This window comes from Agelaius phoeniceus, chromosome 6 (assembly GCF_051311805.1).
Source record: "Agelaius phoeniceus isolate bAgePho1 chromosome 6, bAgePho1.hap1, whole genome shotgun sequence".
Lineage (NCBI taxonomy): Eukaryota > Metazoa > Chordata > Aves > Passeriformes > Icteridae > Agelaius > Agelaius phoeniceus.
In genome coordinates, this window is record NC_135270.1 from 46,439,512 (window position 1) to 46,457,179 (window position 17,668).

General features: G+C 39.3%; 1 protein-coding gene across 2 annotated transcripts in view; it reads left to right on the forward strand.

The window, feature by feature from the left end:
* Positions 1–12,421, forward strand: part of SPATA7 (spermatogenesis associated 7) — a 34,249-nt gene extending 21,828 nt beyond the window's left edge. For both annotated transcript variants that reach the window (XM_077180593.1, XM_077180594.1), the window contains exons 6-12: positions 3,721–4,190; positions 5,228–5,294; positions 5,747–5,817; positions 6,631–6,684; positions 7,969–8,046; positions 9,427–9,484; positions 9,847–12,421. In XM_077180593.1, the coding sequence (XP_077036708.1) occupies positions 3,721–4,190; positions 5,228–5,294; positions 5,747–5,817; positions 6,631–6,684; positions 7,969–8,046; positions 9,427–9,484; positions 9,847–10,341 (1,293 nt within the window). In that variant the 3' untranslated portion in view covers positions 10,342–12,421. The remainder of the gene's footprint in view (positions 1–3,720; positions 4,191–5,227; positions 5,295–5,746; positions 5,818–6,630; positions 6,685–7,968; positions 8,047–9,426; positions 9,485–9,846) is intronic.
* Positions 12,422–17,668: the final 5,247 nt, after the last annotated feature.

The window sequence follows — 17,668 nt, forward strand, 5'->3', positions numbered from 1 at the left end:
TTAAGGAGTTGCTGAAATGTATCATTGAGTAGATTTGTATCTTTCAAAACAGATTGTACTTGGTTGAATTAACAGAATAGAAACATATATTGATAAGCGAGATATAAGTCAAGATTTTTTACTCCAAATTACATTAGTTATAACAGCTAAAGTTCAGTTACTATACTGGAATTTCTTTAAAATTTTATTTGAAGAATAGAACTAATAATATATTTTAATAAGCTTCCTATTTGTAGGCATGTTTTTTGTCTTTTTTTGTTTTCTACTTAAACATCTGATGTTTTGAATAGAAAACAGAGCAGAAAGTGAGCACACTTGCTTACGTTTTTTTTTTGCAACACAGGATAATTTTCTAAAAAAGAGACAAATTGCAGACAAACAGCATTCTCTGACACTCCTTAAAATCTTTTGAAGTGACATTGTTCCATGTTCATGATATTGTTTCTTTGTCTACTTGGAGTGTACTTCTCCCTGTTTGAGTGGTAAAGTTTTGCCTCAGGATAAGGGCTTTGAAAGACATTCTTTTCTCAGTATTTGGAGGAGTACATCTCACAGCTGGCACAGATGCAGCTTTGGGTTGAAATTCTTTCTAGTCACGAGTGAGCTAATTGGTCTGTTCTACTTATGAAATATTTGAGAAGGAGAAGAAGATAACTGCCCTAAGCTTCCTCATACATAAGGACTGCTTAAATTTAGGATATTTCCATGTCAGCCTTGTGATTTTGTCTTGTTTTGTATCAACTCAACTGCTTCTGAGGAACAGAGCATTTCATTTTCATGAGGTGTAGATAAATAATTGGCTAATACAACTTCGTTTCTTTTCTTAATAATTATTTTGCATAATGCAGGGAACCAGTCCTCATATGCTGACAAATGCTTCTACAATACAATTTATATTGCAGTTCAATGAAACTGCTTTAGTCACTGAGAGTAAAGCATTCACAAGAATTAAGCTGTTTAGAATATACACTGAAGGGTATGGAATTAGTTTTTATCTATATAGGTGGATGCTGAAACTTTCCAGTCTTATCTGTTTTCTATAGTGCTGAGCTACCACTGCAACCACTTTATATGCAAACAATCACACTGGTAAGCCTCATTATTCTGCTTGCTAACACAGGCATTTGTTTGGCATTGTAACTGCATGTTATCAGTTCAGCATTTAATTATGCTGTAGTAGTAAAATGCAGTTCACTCACATGGGACACCATCAAGAAGAGCTTATTTTGCCTCAGCTAAGTAAAAGAAAACTTCTTTGCATTAGGCACCAGCAACTGGATATTTAGGGATACTGGAATAATTTAGATAGATCTACTGATGTGAGAGAAAATTATGAAGAAAATATATGGTATGATAGTAGTGTGATCTGTGACTTAATTTTCACAATGAAATACCTGCATTTTTAATATTCTTGTAAATAGCATTTACTGCATGCTACAAAATGTATATTCATCATAATTCAGCTTTAATTTAAAATATTGTGTTTGAAAAGAAAAAGAATGAAATAGTGTAGATTCTAAGCAATAACAGTAGCAGAATTATGAGAAACTGGAGCATTTATGCAGTTAGAGTCTATTGCTAAGAATTTTTAAAAACACCTTTTTTAGGGTTGAATGTTAGAATAGAAAATTTACAAGCTATACTACCAATTATATAGGTTAATATACTACACTATGTCTTACTGGTTTGCTAGTAATATATTACTATCTTACACTATCTATTTATAGGTTAGAATGTCACAAATTTTCAATAAATGTATAAAGATTCTAGTTTTGGTTATTGGGTTTTTTTCTCTCCATGCTCACCCCAGTAGGAGACTTCAGAAGTCTCAGGACAAGTATTGATTATCTTGCAGAATCCCCACAGGCACTTTATTTTACAGTTGTTTTTGTGACTTTTGTTGGCATTCAGTCCATTTGTCACTTCCTGGTGGGGAAAATCACACATCCAGCCTTCAATCCAAATCTTAATCAGCTGATTATTTTCAAAAAGTGAAGTATTCTTGAGGATTTTCTCAAGGTTTATATTGTGCTCAGGCAATGCAGCCCTATTGGAAATGCACTGGATCAGTATTTCAGTCTTACTTCCTCAAAGTAGTTTCCACATAGTTTAATTGTGAGATCAGGATAGGCTACTTGGTGAATCTGTGAATCTTCTCAATTGGCATTATGGTTGTATGTCATAAATAAATGTGTCACAGCACATGTACAGGTCACACCATACTGCATCCACCCTTTCTCAGGCTTCCCATAGGGCACATGTTCCTTCAGTAACTTCAGTAATGTAATGCTTCTGCTTAATAGTTTTTATTTGGCTGATAGAAGTATAGTAGAAATGAATGAAACACATATGGAAATCATCTTCCTTTTCTTCCTTTTGTCACTGCAGAGCTTATGGTCTGTACTGGTGTCTCCTTGTCTTCCTGTTTCTTGTTAGGTCCTGGAGGTACATGGACAAGTTAATTTCTGTGTTAGCCTATCTGAACTAAACTTCAAGTTTGTTAAAAACCTCAAATGGCTTAGAAATTTAATTTTCTTCTTTGGAAACACCTCTACTTGTATACATTATCTTAAAATCTTACAACAATTTATTGCTGATGATGTGGACCTATATGAACTGCCCTAGTGTTATGAAAGTATGATAGTAATTTTAGAAAGTTAGCTGTAGGCTTTGAATTGGGTTTTCTCAGATTTTATAATTCAGCTGTTGTTTTGCCTTGCTGATTGCATGGCACAGCAGTGAGATTTTCCAGAATTACACTATCCTCAGCTTGTCTCTCTCACTGTTGCACTGTAAGCCCTGTCTCTGGGAGTTGTGGTGCTAGATAGTTGAGTACACGCAGTGGGAGTCATCTCTTCTGCATCACACAGTTGTTGAATTTCATAAATAGTTATATGTGTGGATGCAATAAATTGGTTTATACAAAATTTTGTTTGCTGATAGGCTTCTGGTTTAATTTCCAGTTCTGCAGCATGCTTGCCCATGGAGATTGTAAAATGTCATACATGATTTTCACTGATTTGACAGAATATTCGGTGGGTGGCTGTATCCTAGGTGGGAAAATAACATACAACATCTGTTTCCATAAGGTGTTTTAGACACATTGTAAAGTAAAATTACCTATCCAGGTATTTATGCTTTGATATTGCAAGTTTTTCAAAACTCTATGACGGAAATAAAATTTCTATTTAATTGTTCATTCTAATTTAGCAAAACAAACAAAAAATGACCAAACCAACCAAAAACTCCACCTTAAAGTATCACTGGAATTTAGTTGTGTTTCTGTCTTATTTGTCTTTGTCACAGTGTCATAATACAATTCTGGAATAATCTTGAATTTTTCAGCATGGGATAATTATGGGTAATATCTGCCTTAGCTTGCCCAGGTAGTATGGACAGGGGGGGAATATTTGAACTGTTCCAAATTATTTGACTCAGTGGAATGATTTCTTGACATCTAAAAATTTATTGATTAAACTCTTGGTTTGATGTAGCCATCAATATTCTGTAACAGAGCACCAATGTTTTGCTACTGAAGTAAACCATTTCCTTATTACTCTCTTATTTCCAGTGACTAGGTTTTAAAATCTGTTAGCACTGAGGCTCTAAGTTGGTAACTCCCAGTTTCCAACTGGATAGCTCCCAGTAATATCTGGGAGTACCATCATAAGCAAAGCAGGTAACTTACAAGGCAATCAAATGTTGTTTTATTTTTTCTAGAGTCTCTCAGAAGCAGATGGTGTCTCCCCCTCTGCTGGGCAGGCACAGTACCTATCAGGAGCAGCATCTTCTCACGGCGAGGATTGCTTGGTTCACTGCGGTGCAGGGAAATGCACCAGGAAACACTGTCGGAACGCGGCCGGGGCGTCGTACCCCAGTGTGTGTGTGTCACGGGCAGCGGGCAGGCGCTCTGTGCTGCCCCGCAGCCGCTCCATCGAGAGTTTTGGCAGCGTTGTTGGTTGTTCCCACGGGTGCCAAGGACACCACTCCCAGGCCATGGGCGGGGACCTTCTAGAGAGGCACTCTGAATGCTTCACCAAGAGCCGAAAGCCTTTCACTCCACGCACACTAATATCAGATGCTAAACCTTTCCTGTCAGAGTACAGGTTTTACACTCCTGCTCAAAGGAGGAGGAGAAATCACCGCAAATCACAGCTTGTGGAAGCTCAAACACAGACTGATATGACCAGGTACAGAGAGTGAAGCTTTATTTTGAAGCTCTGGAATTTAGATGTTATCATAACATCTTCATAAAGGCGAGATGTTTTGCTCTCATTACATTTGTATAAAACCAGAATAATTGTACTGATGCCTTACTAGAACTTACAACTAGACTAATTATTCTAGATACACCTTAGGAAAAGCCAGAAAAGAATGTGATTTTCCTTTTTTCACTGGCATATTTTCCTGTCTTCTTTCTGGAACAACTGTTTTAATTTATACAGATTGGATACAAAGTGCTACTAAATTCAAACTTTGGAATCTCACATCTGCTGGGAATAATCATTCCTTCTCTCTTCCCTGTGCTCTCTGATGTATAGTTCTGTCTTGTAAAGAATTAACCAATATAAGAATGCAAGTAGTTCCCACTATTGCCTCTGTAGTCTCGTGCTTTCCAGTCTGTTAATTAATGCATCATGCAAACGTCTTTTTTTAATTCTTGATTGCAGCTCTTCATTTTTTAAAATACCTTTAAATTAAATTATATACAGGTATATACTATGTATAAAATACTTGAAACAAAATTAGTGTCCTCTTGCATTGAACTTCTTAGCAAGTTGAACAGTTCTGATTTTGTTTCTACTGATACTACCTTGTAAAGAGAAGTCTTTTCCCTTCTGTGCCCTCCATGCCTGCATGTCCAACTCCAGTTTTGTCATAGAATAAATTAGGAATTTCCTAAGACTGGAATTATGATATCTTTGGCTCTGTATTGCAACTGTAGATTTTCTATCTGTGGGTTGTCTATTTTCCTGGTGCACTTTTAATTTTAGGATCATCTCCATTCTTAATTCTGAACAATTATTTTGAATAGTTCAGTTATCCACTGCTAATATGCAGCTAAAAAATTATTTTGGATCACCTGTCTGGCAGAAATTTTCTGAACTGTTTGTTACTACATTCTGTTGAGGCCAATAAGACATTTCCACAGTGGCACTGCTATTCTCATCCTACATTTTTTGAAAGTAGTCTACTTGGGAATCTAATACCTCTCTAAATTTTGTAGCTTTCCACCTGAAGACAAAGTGCCTGTGAGAAAAGTTATGGGTGAAAAGCAGAAGATCAAATCAAAGGTAATGATGCATGTGTCAGTCATCTGAGTACTCTCCCCACCACCATCACTGTGGGGTAATGCAATTCATCACTGCCACAGCAGTGAGCAGCTGATTTAGCTGTTCTTCTCTCTATTGCCATGACATGAGTCAGTTCCATAGAGGAGAGAGAATTTCAGAATACCAAGTGGAAACTATAAGAAAAAACACTGAGACCCATGAAGAGATGTCTTTAATTTTATTTTTTTTATTGTTTCTATAAGTCCACTATCAAATATCTGTTAAGGCCATAGATAATTGCTACATGACTTTCCAGCAGCAGGTGTCCCATTTGTCTGTTTACCCAGAGTTTCTCAGAAAAGATATGGAATTTCTAGGGCTGCTTAATTGCAGAGAGTTGTTAGATTCATTTTAATGGTGAAATTTGCTGTATATTTGCACTAATAATAAAGATTTTTGTTTCTGTGTTGTAGGCTGAAGATAAAAGATATACTTTGGATGAGCCTGAGAGAGGAGTAGATGATTTTCAACTCTCCATCCCAAGGTGCCTGATTTACAGCAGGAGGGAATATTTGAAATGTTCCTTTCTATACAGCTGGTCCTTAGGCCATTAGTCTTCACTAGCATTTCTCTTCATGTCTTCTTCTCACAGAACTTTTATTGGGTTTTTTATATCAATGGCCTTTTCCAACTTCAAAATTCATTCTTTTCTTGAGATAAGTTCCACTGGGAAGCCAATTAAGAAAGAGAGCTCTGAAAAATATGAGTATTTTTGTCAGAATTGACTGATGAGACATTAATACAGTTGTTAGTTCTGCACCTCTGAGTTCACAGACTGTATAGTACTATAACTAAATACTACATTGCAGGAGCATTTCCCACAACTTTTTCTGAAAACTTGATACTGGGATAGCTGTAATACAAGAGCAGTGCTGGAAATCAGGCCAGAGCCCAAGGGCTCCGAGCTGATTCTCCTCATTGCTGACCTAAGTGTCACGCATGACTCGCTGATTTGCTCTCTGGCCTTTTCATACAAAGGCATTTTTATCTAAGGAAAAAAAATGTACTCTGAGTTAAAAAAGCATTCTTACAGATAACAGAGATTGAATAGCATCTGAAGTAGCACCAAGGTCTTCTGAGCACTGCATCGAGGGAGGTGGTGTAATACTCTTGAAGTCTTTCAGGTTTCAGTGCCAGCAGGGGATTTTGCTCCTGGAGCAGGGTTTAGGGGTGTTATGGTGGGTTTTTTTGTGAAAGAGCATCATATAATGGCACTCCATGGCTCCAGAAGAAAATTACATGTAAGGTAGTATAAAAGGGGTTTAGAATGTTGTTTTTTTTCTTGCCCTCTGATTAGAGAGACATCATGGTGTCCTCAGAAGTCTTCACCAGAGAGAAGTGACGATGCTGAGTAAGTATGCTTTTAAAGCATTTTTCTTCTCATTTACAACATCAAACTAGAAGGCTTTCCTCAAAACTGATGAATTTGAAAAATAAAATACTTTAAAAATTTATGTGAATCAAAAAACAAAGAAAATTTATTTTATCTTCAGAAGATTGTACAGTGCCTATAGTTTTTTTTCCATTTCTTTTTAGGTCTGTAATCTCTGAAGCAAATATTGGCAAACGAAGCACCAAATTAAAAGGCATTCTTACCACATTTCTGCACTGAAATTTGATGAAAATTAGTAGAGTTTTGAGTTATATTCAGAAACACTGTAAAGCTTCATCAAGTGGCCTTGGAAAAGTCATTTAATTCTTTGTGCTTTAGGACAGCCTTGTGTATGCCTAACTTAAGGCTTATAATAAAGGTCTCAAATACCAGCTGTAGGTAACTTCCTTGACTATAGAGGGAACCAAAATTATAATCTTTAGGCACAATAACAAATTTTATATAATGAAAATCATGCAAAATGTATTCCATTTTTTATTTTCTGTTTATTAAGACTGGAGAATGACTCAGTAGAGTTTGATTGGATGCTTTGGGAGATTTAGAAAGATGTTGTGAAAGAGAAACTGAAATATTTTCTTTTGGGGTTTTCTTTCCTGTTGTCTTTCAAGCAGAACTCCAGACTTTTTAAGTGTCCAATTTAGAGTAATTGGCATCAACAACTCTTTTGGAGGTACTAAAATAGAGATAAGAGGTGAAAGTCACATCTCACACTAAGATTTTATCCATCAAGGAGATATGTTGAAATGAGTGGATGCTGCAAATAAGCAGTTATATCCTTTTCAGCTTCCGTTTAGGACCAGCAATTTTCAGCTGCAGTTTTCAGAGAAAATTCTCTAGAAGCTCCTTTGGAAGCCTATACCCAGAGCATGAAACTGCAATTGTTCACTTTTTTCCCAGTTAACTCCCCTTTCTTGAGGGCAGTGCAGGTTCTGAACTCTTGCCAAGATTCACTGATTCCCTCGCTTGGGATCTCTCTGCTAATTTATTCTCCAGCAGAAAGTTAGCATAAAGGCAAAGCACTATGACTACCTTTCTAACAGTCTCATATTTTGCAGTTTTTTATTATCCAGATTGAACAAAAGGTTTAGCTTGTCATGATAGCCTTACCTTTTATGAAACATAACTGCTGATGTAAGAACTATAAAATCTTTTTTCCAGTGAAGGTGATTAAACCTACTAAAATATGTCATATGTGTTTCTATGGTAGAGCATTTAACATTGGGATTTCTATTCTCCCTGCAGAGAAGAGGAGCTTTTGTATTTAACTTTCATTGAAGAAGTAACAAATGAAATTCTTAGACTTGGCATATTTTCTAACAGGTAGGTTACAGTTGTTTCCAATTTTGCAATGCTATGTCAGAAACCCATGGACTCCATAAGTAAGGGAAGTAGTGATTAGTAATAATGTCTTTATACACACATATACACAGTTAGCCCTTGCTTTTGTTTTGTTTCCTCTTCTTTTTTGCTTTATGTAAGAAAGAGGAACTAGGAAATACCTTTGGGTCATCGACTTTGATCTGCTGCTATGTACCATGAGATAAAAGCTTCTGTTAAAAACTGACCTGGAACCCTAGGTGGAAAAATACTAAGAACTCATTTTAGTCTGCAACATCTGTTTTGTTAAATAAACTGAGTTACTAGTCTTTTACACAACAGGTCCTTTGTCCCCCTTCTGTCCTTCCAGTTCCAGTATGAATTCAGTCTTCAACATGAGTTGCAAGGGTTACATTCTCTTGCAGATACAAGTTCACCAACTGTTAAATCAGAACTTTATTTTCAATATGATACTGGTTCTTTCTAGTAAAGAACTCTCAATTTATGCAAAAAACCATTGCAGTATTTCTATACATACACAGAATATATGTACAGAATCTTAAACCGTTTTTGAAAATCTGCATTCAAGGCAGTCTAATTTCGTATATTCTGATCTTGCTTTGGGTTGATAATGTTCCCAGCTGTTTTTGCTATTCTATGTGCTCTTAATTTTTTCTTCTTATGTCAAGGCTGTCAATAAGAATACTAAATACACCAAGTAAAAAAATTCATCTTCAAGAAATTTTGAAAGCAGTCTACGTCTGGCTCTTTTACAGTAATTTTTTCTTCCACTAGAACCCTTCTTACACATTTTTTTTATAATTTCGCATGTAAGCTAGGTTAAATTCACTTGACTTTCTAGAACTCTGTTCCAGTGACTGTGTACTTTAGTTGTCACAGAACACTTTCTTTACAGAATCTTTTTTCTCATTCAGCCTAAGAAATGGAAGAGAGCTCTCAGGACTGAGTATTTTTCTCTGGATTTTTTTCTTTTTACTGACTCTGGATTTTATTCCTTCTCTTTATTTATTCTTGTGTATAGCAGCCACTATGGTGCATCCAAGAGATTTTGTATACTTCAACATGCCAGTAGAATCGCCACTGGATTGGAGCACATAGGCACACCAGGTCAAACACACACATAGCTGTACAACAAATCACCCCACAATTGCCATGTGCTGCCCAAAGCCAAGCCTGCCTGCTGAGCATGTGTCCAGTGGGTTGCTGACTACAGGTAGCCCTCTTTGTGACAGAGGAATTGAAACAGTCTTAGAGGTGCCATTCAGCTAAGAAATGGAAATAAAAACATACTGTCATTAGGTTATGTACGTCTGTTAAAAGTTGGTTTTCCTCCTGTGAAATAATTTGATTTTTTATTTATAGGGTTCTGGAGCAACTGTTTAAGTGCCATATAGAAGAAAATAAGAACCGCCTTGATGAGGTATGTGCTGCCCTTACAGTAGTCTCTGCATATGGTTTAGGTGACATTTCCAAAGAGCAGGGCAAAGGCACAGGTATATTGGAGGCTAAAGGTAACCAGAATATTCAGAATACTCAGTGGGGAGCCTCTCTCTCTCCATGAATGAGATCTGCTCACTCATGGATCACAGCAGATTAGGAGTCACAGGTACTGTGACAAAGAATGGACAACAGTCAATTCAGTTGGTGACACTCAGTGTTTCATTTAGTCACTTGATTGCAAGCAGCCTCCCTTTCCTTCTGTCAGAGCCAAGCCCTGTGTGAGTGGTGCTCAGGTGCCATGGGGCTGGAGCAGTGTCACCCTTTTCCTCCTCCACCCCTTAGGGCAAAATGCGCCAGATGCTGGATGTGCTGAAAGCAGACCTTGGCTGCGACCAGGACAGCGACACTGAGCCAACACATGCAGATCAGGAGGCCTCGGGCCCACTGGAGCGGCAGAAGTGTGATACAACAGAAGAGCTCGAGTTTGCCAGTAAAGGTCACAGGCTGAGGAAAGCTACAAAAAATGAAGAATTCCTTGAGACCAGGGACTTGTCATTAATGAAACCAAGCAAATGTGGATCACTGTCCCGGAGCAAAAGGTCAAGGGAGACACGGGGCAAGGAGGACTTCTCAGAAGATACCGCTGAAATTCTGGGTGCTGGGAAAGAGTCTGATTTCTGTGGTGTGGTATTTGAAGAACACCCAGACACTTCACCCACCTGTGAGGCAGCTTCAAATTTGTTTGTTTGTGACAGTGATTTTGACGTCAGTAAGGAGCTTGATGAACTTGATGAAAACTTTGCAGAGGGCCTTCACATTTCACCTAACTATTCATAACTGTAACCAACACTTACCTGTTAAACAGGGATAGAGCTCCTTCTATGGTGAACTACCATTTGTCAACCAATAGTAAATTGTTAGGTTTATTTTCAGTTATTTCTGTTTAAATACTGCTAAGATCTCTGTAGCAGGATACTATTAATTGGGCATTAATCTCTGTGTAAATTAGATCTTAAAGGATAAAGGGTCAGTTAAGGGTCAGTTATCAGAAGAATTTTTTGTATTTTGCCTATAATTGTATAACTCAAAACAAACTTGAGAATATTAAAACTAGATTTATATTTTTTAGAGCTGTAATAAAAAGTTATTAAATATTTATTGATTTAAATAAATTAATTGATAGCACATTTATGATCCTGCTATAAAGATCTGAGTTGTTGTAGTATGCAAGAATTCAACAACTTAACATAAACTTAACATCAAAGTATGTCCTCTTCCAGAATGGACAAGCAGTTCCACCATGCAGTGTGCTATGTTACCATTTGCAGAAGCCCATCAATGAAAAATCAAACTATTTCACAAGAAGAAAATCCAAATTTTAACAGATCTATGTAGATTAATGACTGCAGTTTTTTATTTTTAGTTCTTTACTTGAATGCAACTGCTAAGTTCAATTTCTTTCACTGATGACAGTCATGGCATAGCATTCTGCATCAAGCTTTGGTTTTGGAAAATGATTGAATTGCTTACTGTTTGTTGACTAGAACTGTGTAGAAGAAAACACATCAGGCACCTTGTACATCAAATGGAAAAGTGGTGGTGTATTTTCTAGTTTAAGTTTAAATTATGCTTCGTACATGCAGTGCATGAAATCAACCCCAATGTCATTGTTTAATCAGAGTACAGCTATTGCCTGACATTCCTGTTGCTGCAGAATGAGTTTAGCAGGTTCTGAGGGAATGCTGGCAAGTTACATTGTCTTGCTGTAGGTGAGGAACTAGGAGAAGTCTTAGGAACCTGGATAAAGCCTGTCCTCTGATATCTCCTAGGGTCAGTTTCTAACCTTCTTCCTCCAAAGACAAGCCCAAGCTGTACCAGTTCTTACATAACAACTGCCACCACCTGCCTCCCCTGTGCCTCAACCAAAGTCTGTGACTCCATCAGCCAGATGACCCATTGCAGCTTAAAGGAGCTCCAACAGACACAGACCACTGCTTCACTTATGAAGCATAAACTTTTAGACAAAAAAGAAATTTCAAAAAACAGCTAAGGGAAGGCAGTCAGAGAAAAACGTCTGGCATAATCACAGCACTGCAGTGCAGAGCACAATTCCCAAAGAAAGCAAAAGGCACTTTCCTGGGTGCCTTGTCCACAATAATAAATTGCACTTGTTGACAATTACAGGAGACAGAGTTTATTTTAGCCAGGTACATGTGGCTGGGCAGATGGGCACCAGCCTTTCATCTGCCACACTCAGTTGGCTGCCTTGTAAGCCTGGCCTGCAGCACGAGTGCTCTGGCTCACTGAAAAGCAGGTGAGATAATGTGAGGACTTCTACATCCCCCCATCAGAGCCTGTCTTGTTGAAAAGATGTGACCACAGGGCTGAGTCAGTACAGTGCAGGGAGGGTTTGTCCTCAATCACAAGTGATCACAAACCTCCTCCCACCCTCAAGGAAACTCCCTCTCTATTCCTTACCCAAGGGACCTGAACAGAAAGGATGCCCTAGGAAACTTGTTTCTACTTTACAAAGAATTCTGTCCCACAGGGAATGGTTCAAAAACTAAAGAGCATGGTTTGATGCATAAAAGTATAAAACCTCTTTGCTCCTCAGCCAGGACTTCACCCATTCTTCAGGCCCTCCATTCCAAGTTCTCCGTTCTTGGTCAATAATAGGAATTTAAGAGTTTTTTTCCCTTCCTATCTCTACACTTGTGACTTGTACATCATAAAAATTGTCACTCAGCAAACTTTGGCTTCTGGTCTGCATGAGTCTGATTAAAGATTAGTAAGAATTTCACATTCAAATTCTGTAAATGCAAAAATACTGTAGGAAAATCACAGAAAGGCACTAGTAATGACATACTCATTTCCTGTAATACAAGTAACATAAAAACAAATAAAAACCTTGACCAAATTTCCTGTTGATGAACTGTCTCAACATCAATGACATTTTTTTCTGGGTAACTTTTTTTCTGGGTAACAGCAACTTAAAAGAGGAAATAAATTGATTAAGAGAGACCTTTCACAAAGAAAGCAGCTGTCTTCCTAAACTGTAAGTGTGAATGTTGGATCCACAGTGAAATGTCTGTTAAAGAACCTAAGAATTACACACCCCCATATCCAGCAACTGGAGCAGTGAGTCCAGTCCACAGAACTGGTTTCTCTCATTGTAGAGGCACTCCTATAAGATAGTGGGGAAAAATCATTCTAGATAGATGTTACCTGTATAAAATCAGTTTATCTGCAAATCCAAGAGCAAATTCAGGCTGCCTTGGATTTAAAACTTTCTCTCTTCTATTCACATTTACTTTTAAGATAGCGCTTAAAACGTAAGTTGTTTAAAGACCCTGATATGCAAGCCTGACCCACATCACTGATAAGATTAATCAACACTGCAAGGTTTGGGGATTTTTTCTGAGGGTTTTAGTTGGTTGGGTTTGAACTTTTTTCTCTCGTCGCATTTTACTTTGTGTTATACTCAAGTCTTGGCTCAAGCAGTAGCAGAACAAGGCAGTCACACACCATTACATACCTGAATCCTTCAGGTTTAACAAGCTTGGGAGCAGTCAGCAGCAGTGATCTGCAGTGTAAAGGTTTTTTTCTGCCCAGATTCATGTGGGCCATGAGTAGATACATCATAACATCAATGTTTTTTCAGATAGACAAAAGCCTGCTAGTGTTACTTTGCTGTAACAAAATGGCCTCTTATCTTTAAAGCTACAGTTTTGTCATCAGTGTTCTTTGTTTCAAAGGTAGGATTCTGTTTATTTACAAAGCAAAGTAGGGCTTTTGGTCATTTGAAGGAAAGATTAGCAGGATCAAAGAATAAAGGTGCTCACATGTCTTAGGGCTGACCAGAAAAGAACCAGCTTTGAGCCATCCTTTTATGCTTGATCCACCCAGTGTTTACAGCTCCTATAGAGTTTTCATTTAGGCTTAGCTGCAGAATGACCTCACAATTTTGTTTCTCTGCATTTCTATACACTTTATCATTTATAGCTATGCAAGAGTAGTTGTAAGAAGGATGCAGATCAACTGACAGCATTTCATGATTGAAGTACAAATGGCTCCATTGGACAATGGGGAAAGAAGGGCTACTTGTTTCCTCAGCAATGTTTTGTGCAACGTTTGTGAGTAAGAGAACTAGAACATCAGCATAAATATAAATTAGTCCCAGGAGTTTCATTTGTAGCCTCTAAGGCAGGCTGTTCCATTGTGGTGACAGCACAGTTTCTAACCAACCAGATGTTCTAATAATGTCCTTTAGTGCACGACTACTGTTCTGGTGTCTGAGTACCTGGGAGAGGCAGCAGCCCCAGGCCACAGCCTGGAATAAGTAGAAATAGCAATGGAGAATGAATGTTAAAGAAAAGACAGGAAGAAAGGATTGGCAAAAGGGAAATTGCTACTGATTCCATCTTTTAAAGTGAGACCTATTACTGGCTAGAGCACAGGTGCAATGTAGAGATTTAGGTGCCACTTGTTAACATTGGCCTTCAAATGTATTTTACCTTCCTATGTATACATAATGCATGATACTACCTTTGTATCATAGCACTTGTATTTGAGACCTAAAAATTTATGCAAAGGGGAAAAAAATACAAAATTGGAACTCAAGGTCCACTTCAGTATCCCACTTTAATTTTTGACCACCCAAGACAGGAGTATACATTGATAAGCAAGTGGAGGGCACTGCAGCTGTGAGATGTTCCAAAGGCATCATTTTTTCTCTGGCCCTTCCCAGGCACTTACCCTGTTGTTCTCAAGAGCTGACACCTGGTACGTACACAGATTACAAGGAACAGAACAGCAACCAGTTATTTTAACAAAAATCATTTCTCACTCTCCAAAACAACCAAACCAGATACAAGCAGTCCAATCTTCCTGTTTCCTTTAGTGAAATCTGCTTCATTCAGAAACAACCACCTTCAGTTTTTATTCCAGTAGTAAAGCAAGTCATATGCAAACAGGTGAGCAGTAAATTAATCTGCCCCAGCCACTGCCCCAGCATGGGTCACGGCCAGTCAAGGGATCCAGTTACAAAACCTGTAGCAGGTCGTGGGCCAGGGGAAGTTGAGCATGTCACAGGGATAAAGCATCACTGGGAAGGGAAAAAGAAGAAACAGCAGTTGCAACTAGCTCAACAAATCATCTGAGTTGTAGAACACCCACCCATAGCTTATCTCCATTTAAAGCCTAGGAGGACTCCAGCATGTCAGGCAGCTGAGGAGCAGCAACAAGAATTGTTATTTCAATTGAAGGGTACCAAAATTAAGGATGAAGTACTGTGCATGGGACTTTCTGTTCTCTGTAGAAAGTCTCCAGAATAGCTGGGTTCCTAATGGTACCTTTAGCTCACCCACTAAGCTAATTCTAGCTGACAGCAAAGGCCAGGAGGTGTACCTGACAGCCAGGTGACAACACACAAAACTTCACTTGCATTCATCTTTGAAGCCATGACACTGGCCTGCAAAAAGTGCAGGCTCTCAACCCAACACCATGTTTGAGGCTGGAGGAATGCCAGATTTCCCCACAGGCACCAACACAGGCTGCTGCTGTGCCCCTGCTGCTCTTGCAGATCACAGGCTTTAGCACACACAGGTTCCCCTGCAATCCTTCCAGCCCTCCCACACTGGGGGAATGAAATCGGACCTTGAGAAGGGCAAGGAAAGGCTACATAAATGGAGTAGGGAGGCCTCTGAAACCTGAGAGAGAGACTCCAGCAGAGCCTCAGGCTGGCAGGCAACAGAGCTGTGCTGTCCCATTCTCGTAGGGAACGGGCAGCGTGATCTGTAGCACGAGGTGCAGAGCTCTCTGCAGTTATGCCAAGAATTCAGCAAGCCTGTAGGACTCCCCTTACAGTATCTGTGTGAGGGCTGCAGCATACCTTACATCTCACAGCAGCAGCCAGAGACTGGTTCCAGCTGAGTAACACAACTATGAGGTGACCCCAGCTCTTCCCAGTATCCATTTCTCTCACTCATAAGCATGCTCACATGCCAAAGGAGTGAAGCAACGTGTTAAAGGCCATCAGCTCTCCTGTCAGCCTGAGAATTCCTTGCAGGACCTCAGAGGTGTAGCCTCTCCAATCAGAAATTCAGCTCAGAGGCATTTGGCACCCTGCTTTTTCCCAGTGTTTGACACAAGTGAAACCTGAGATCACACAGATAGCACAGGTTTGGAAGCTGGCTCTGAGGCTTCCCAAAAGCTGGGCACAACCATCTAAGATAACAGTGGATTCTAAGAGAAAGACAGAAGAGCTCCTGAAGCTTTCATCTTGGTTTTCCCTTCCCCAGACACAAGCTTGCATAATGGCTACTCCCGTCCCACCCTGACAGCCTTTAGCCTTATACAGGGAGTTTCAGCCTAAGCATCAGTCTTTAAAGGGCCTTGCTTTGGGTTTCCATAGGGTGTGTTTCTCCATGGCTCCTCCTCAGTATTTGAACATCTTAGAGTCTCTGTTCAATTCACTTTATGGTGCTATCTGATCTCCCCAAAGGATTCTTGGGCACATCTCCCCAGCCAGCTCCTCCCTGTACCTGAGGAAGCAGCTGGAGGTGAGAGCACAGCCCTGCCATGAGACACCCGTGGTGCAGTCTCAGGCACGCTCCAGTAACAGCACTGAGGGGCAGGTGAGTGGTAGGCTGGGCCAGCCCATGGCCAAAGTTACCTTCCCAAATATCAGGAAATTCGACCTGTAGTATTTGTAAAGCATTTCCAGAATGTCCATTACTCTCAGCTCTGCTTATTTGTCATTATTTGAACACCAGCACTGTGCAGAGGGATAAGGCTGACCTTTTGTCCTGAAAACAGACTCAAATGGAGCATTGTACTTCCAGCTTGATGGCATATAGGCACTGAAAATGCTAAACTCACCATGGCAGCCCTCCTAACACCATGGCACTAAGGACAAATTTGCTCTGACTGCAGGGAGTATATACACTCAGCAATGCTCCTTATTTTGGGTAGACTGAGCTTTTTTGCAGTGCATCAAAGCTACTGCATCTGATACCTGTCATTTAGATTCCTATTGCTCTTCTGGGTGAGCTAGAAACTTCTCTCATCAGCTCCCTGAAGTTTCTCATGTACCAAGTCCTGGAGCTCTTCCCCAAGAAAGCTCCTGAAGTGCCAGATGTGCCAAATCCAAGCATCAAGTCGTGTCCCTGTCAACCAACTCTGACTACCAAAAGTCCCTAATGGAGATTTTACAGTGGCTGGGAAATAACAATTGCAGTTTAAAACCATTTGGATTTAGAGGAAATTTAGGTTTCTGAAGATACCTTTGCCAGAGGTTTAAAACCAGTATAAATAAGTGTGATAAAAACTGTTGAATGCTTCACCATGAGCCTCATGTCCCAGGTAGTCTCATTTTCCTCTTCTGGTTTTGAATCCATGCCTGATAAAAGAGCTTTCCTTACAATGAGCATCACACAGGACATTCCCCAGGACTTGGAACTGCTCTGACAAGTACAGATGTATCTATGGTTTGTAACTGTCTTACCTTAAGCTGATTAATGCCTTCAAACTGAGTGCACCTAGAAGACATAATTTAGTTAAAAGCCTGATTGTTTTAGATGGAACTAGGTGGACAATGCTCCAAACAAAGCAAAGGATATGCACTTGTCCAGTGTGAAGCTATAATGTCCAGTGTGCAATTCTTGTATTCACCTCACAAAACCTCATTCATGCTGCACCAGGTGTGTAGAGCAAGCTGCTGCATCACCTCCCTTTTTAACTCAATGCCAGTTCTAGAATGAAAATAACTTCAGTGCTTGTTGTTGGCAGCAACTCCAATTATAGTAAGCATACAATCAACTGTTTCTTCTCTCACATGCTTTTGGAAAGGGTTCTCCAACTTTCAAAGGCTTTTAATCCCTCCTACACTTAAATGTTAGAGGGAAACTGGAAGTTCAGTACCAAAAACAGCTTTAGAAAATGCAAAACGTTGGGAAAAAATATGACAAAGCAGCAGGCACAAGATTTTCCTGCCACAAAGATGACACCTATTAATACTTGACACAAATTTTATACCCAGTACTTGCAGCATGTTAGAAGAGGGATCACACCTTTGTGAACTGAAGGCAAAGATGCAGCTTAGGATTACACATGAACAGTAAGTTCTTGGATTTTTCCTTTAATAATGGAACTATAAAAACTCATA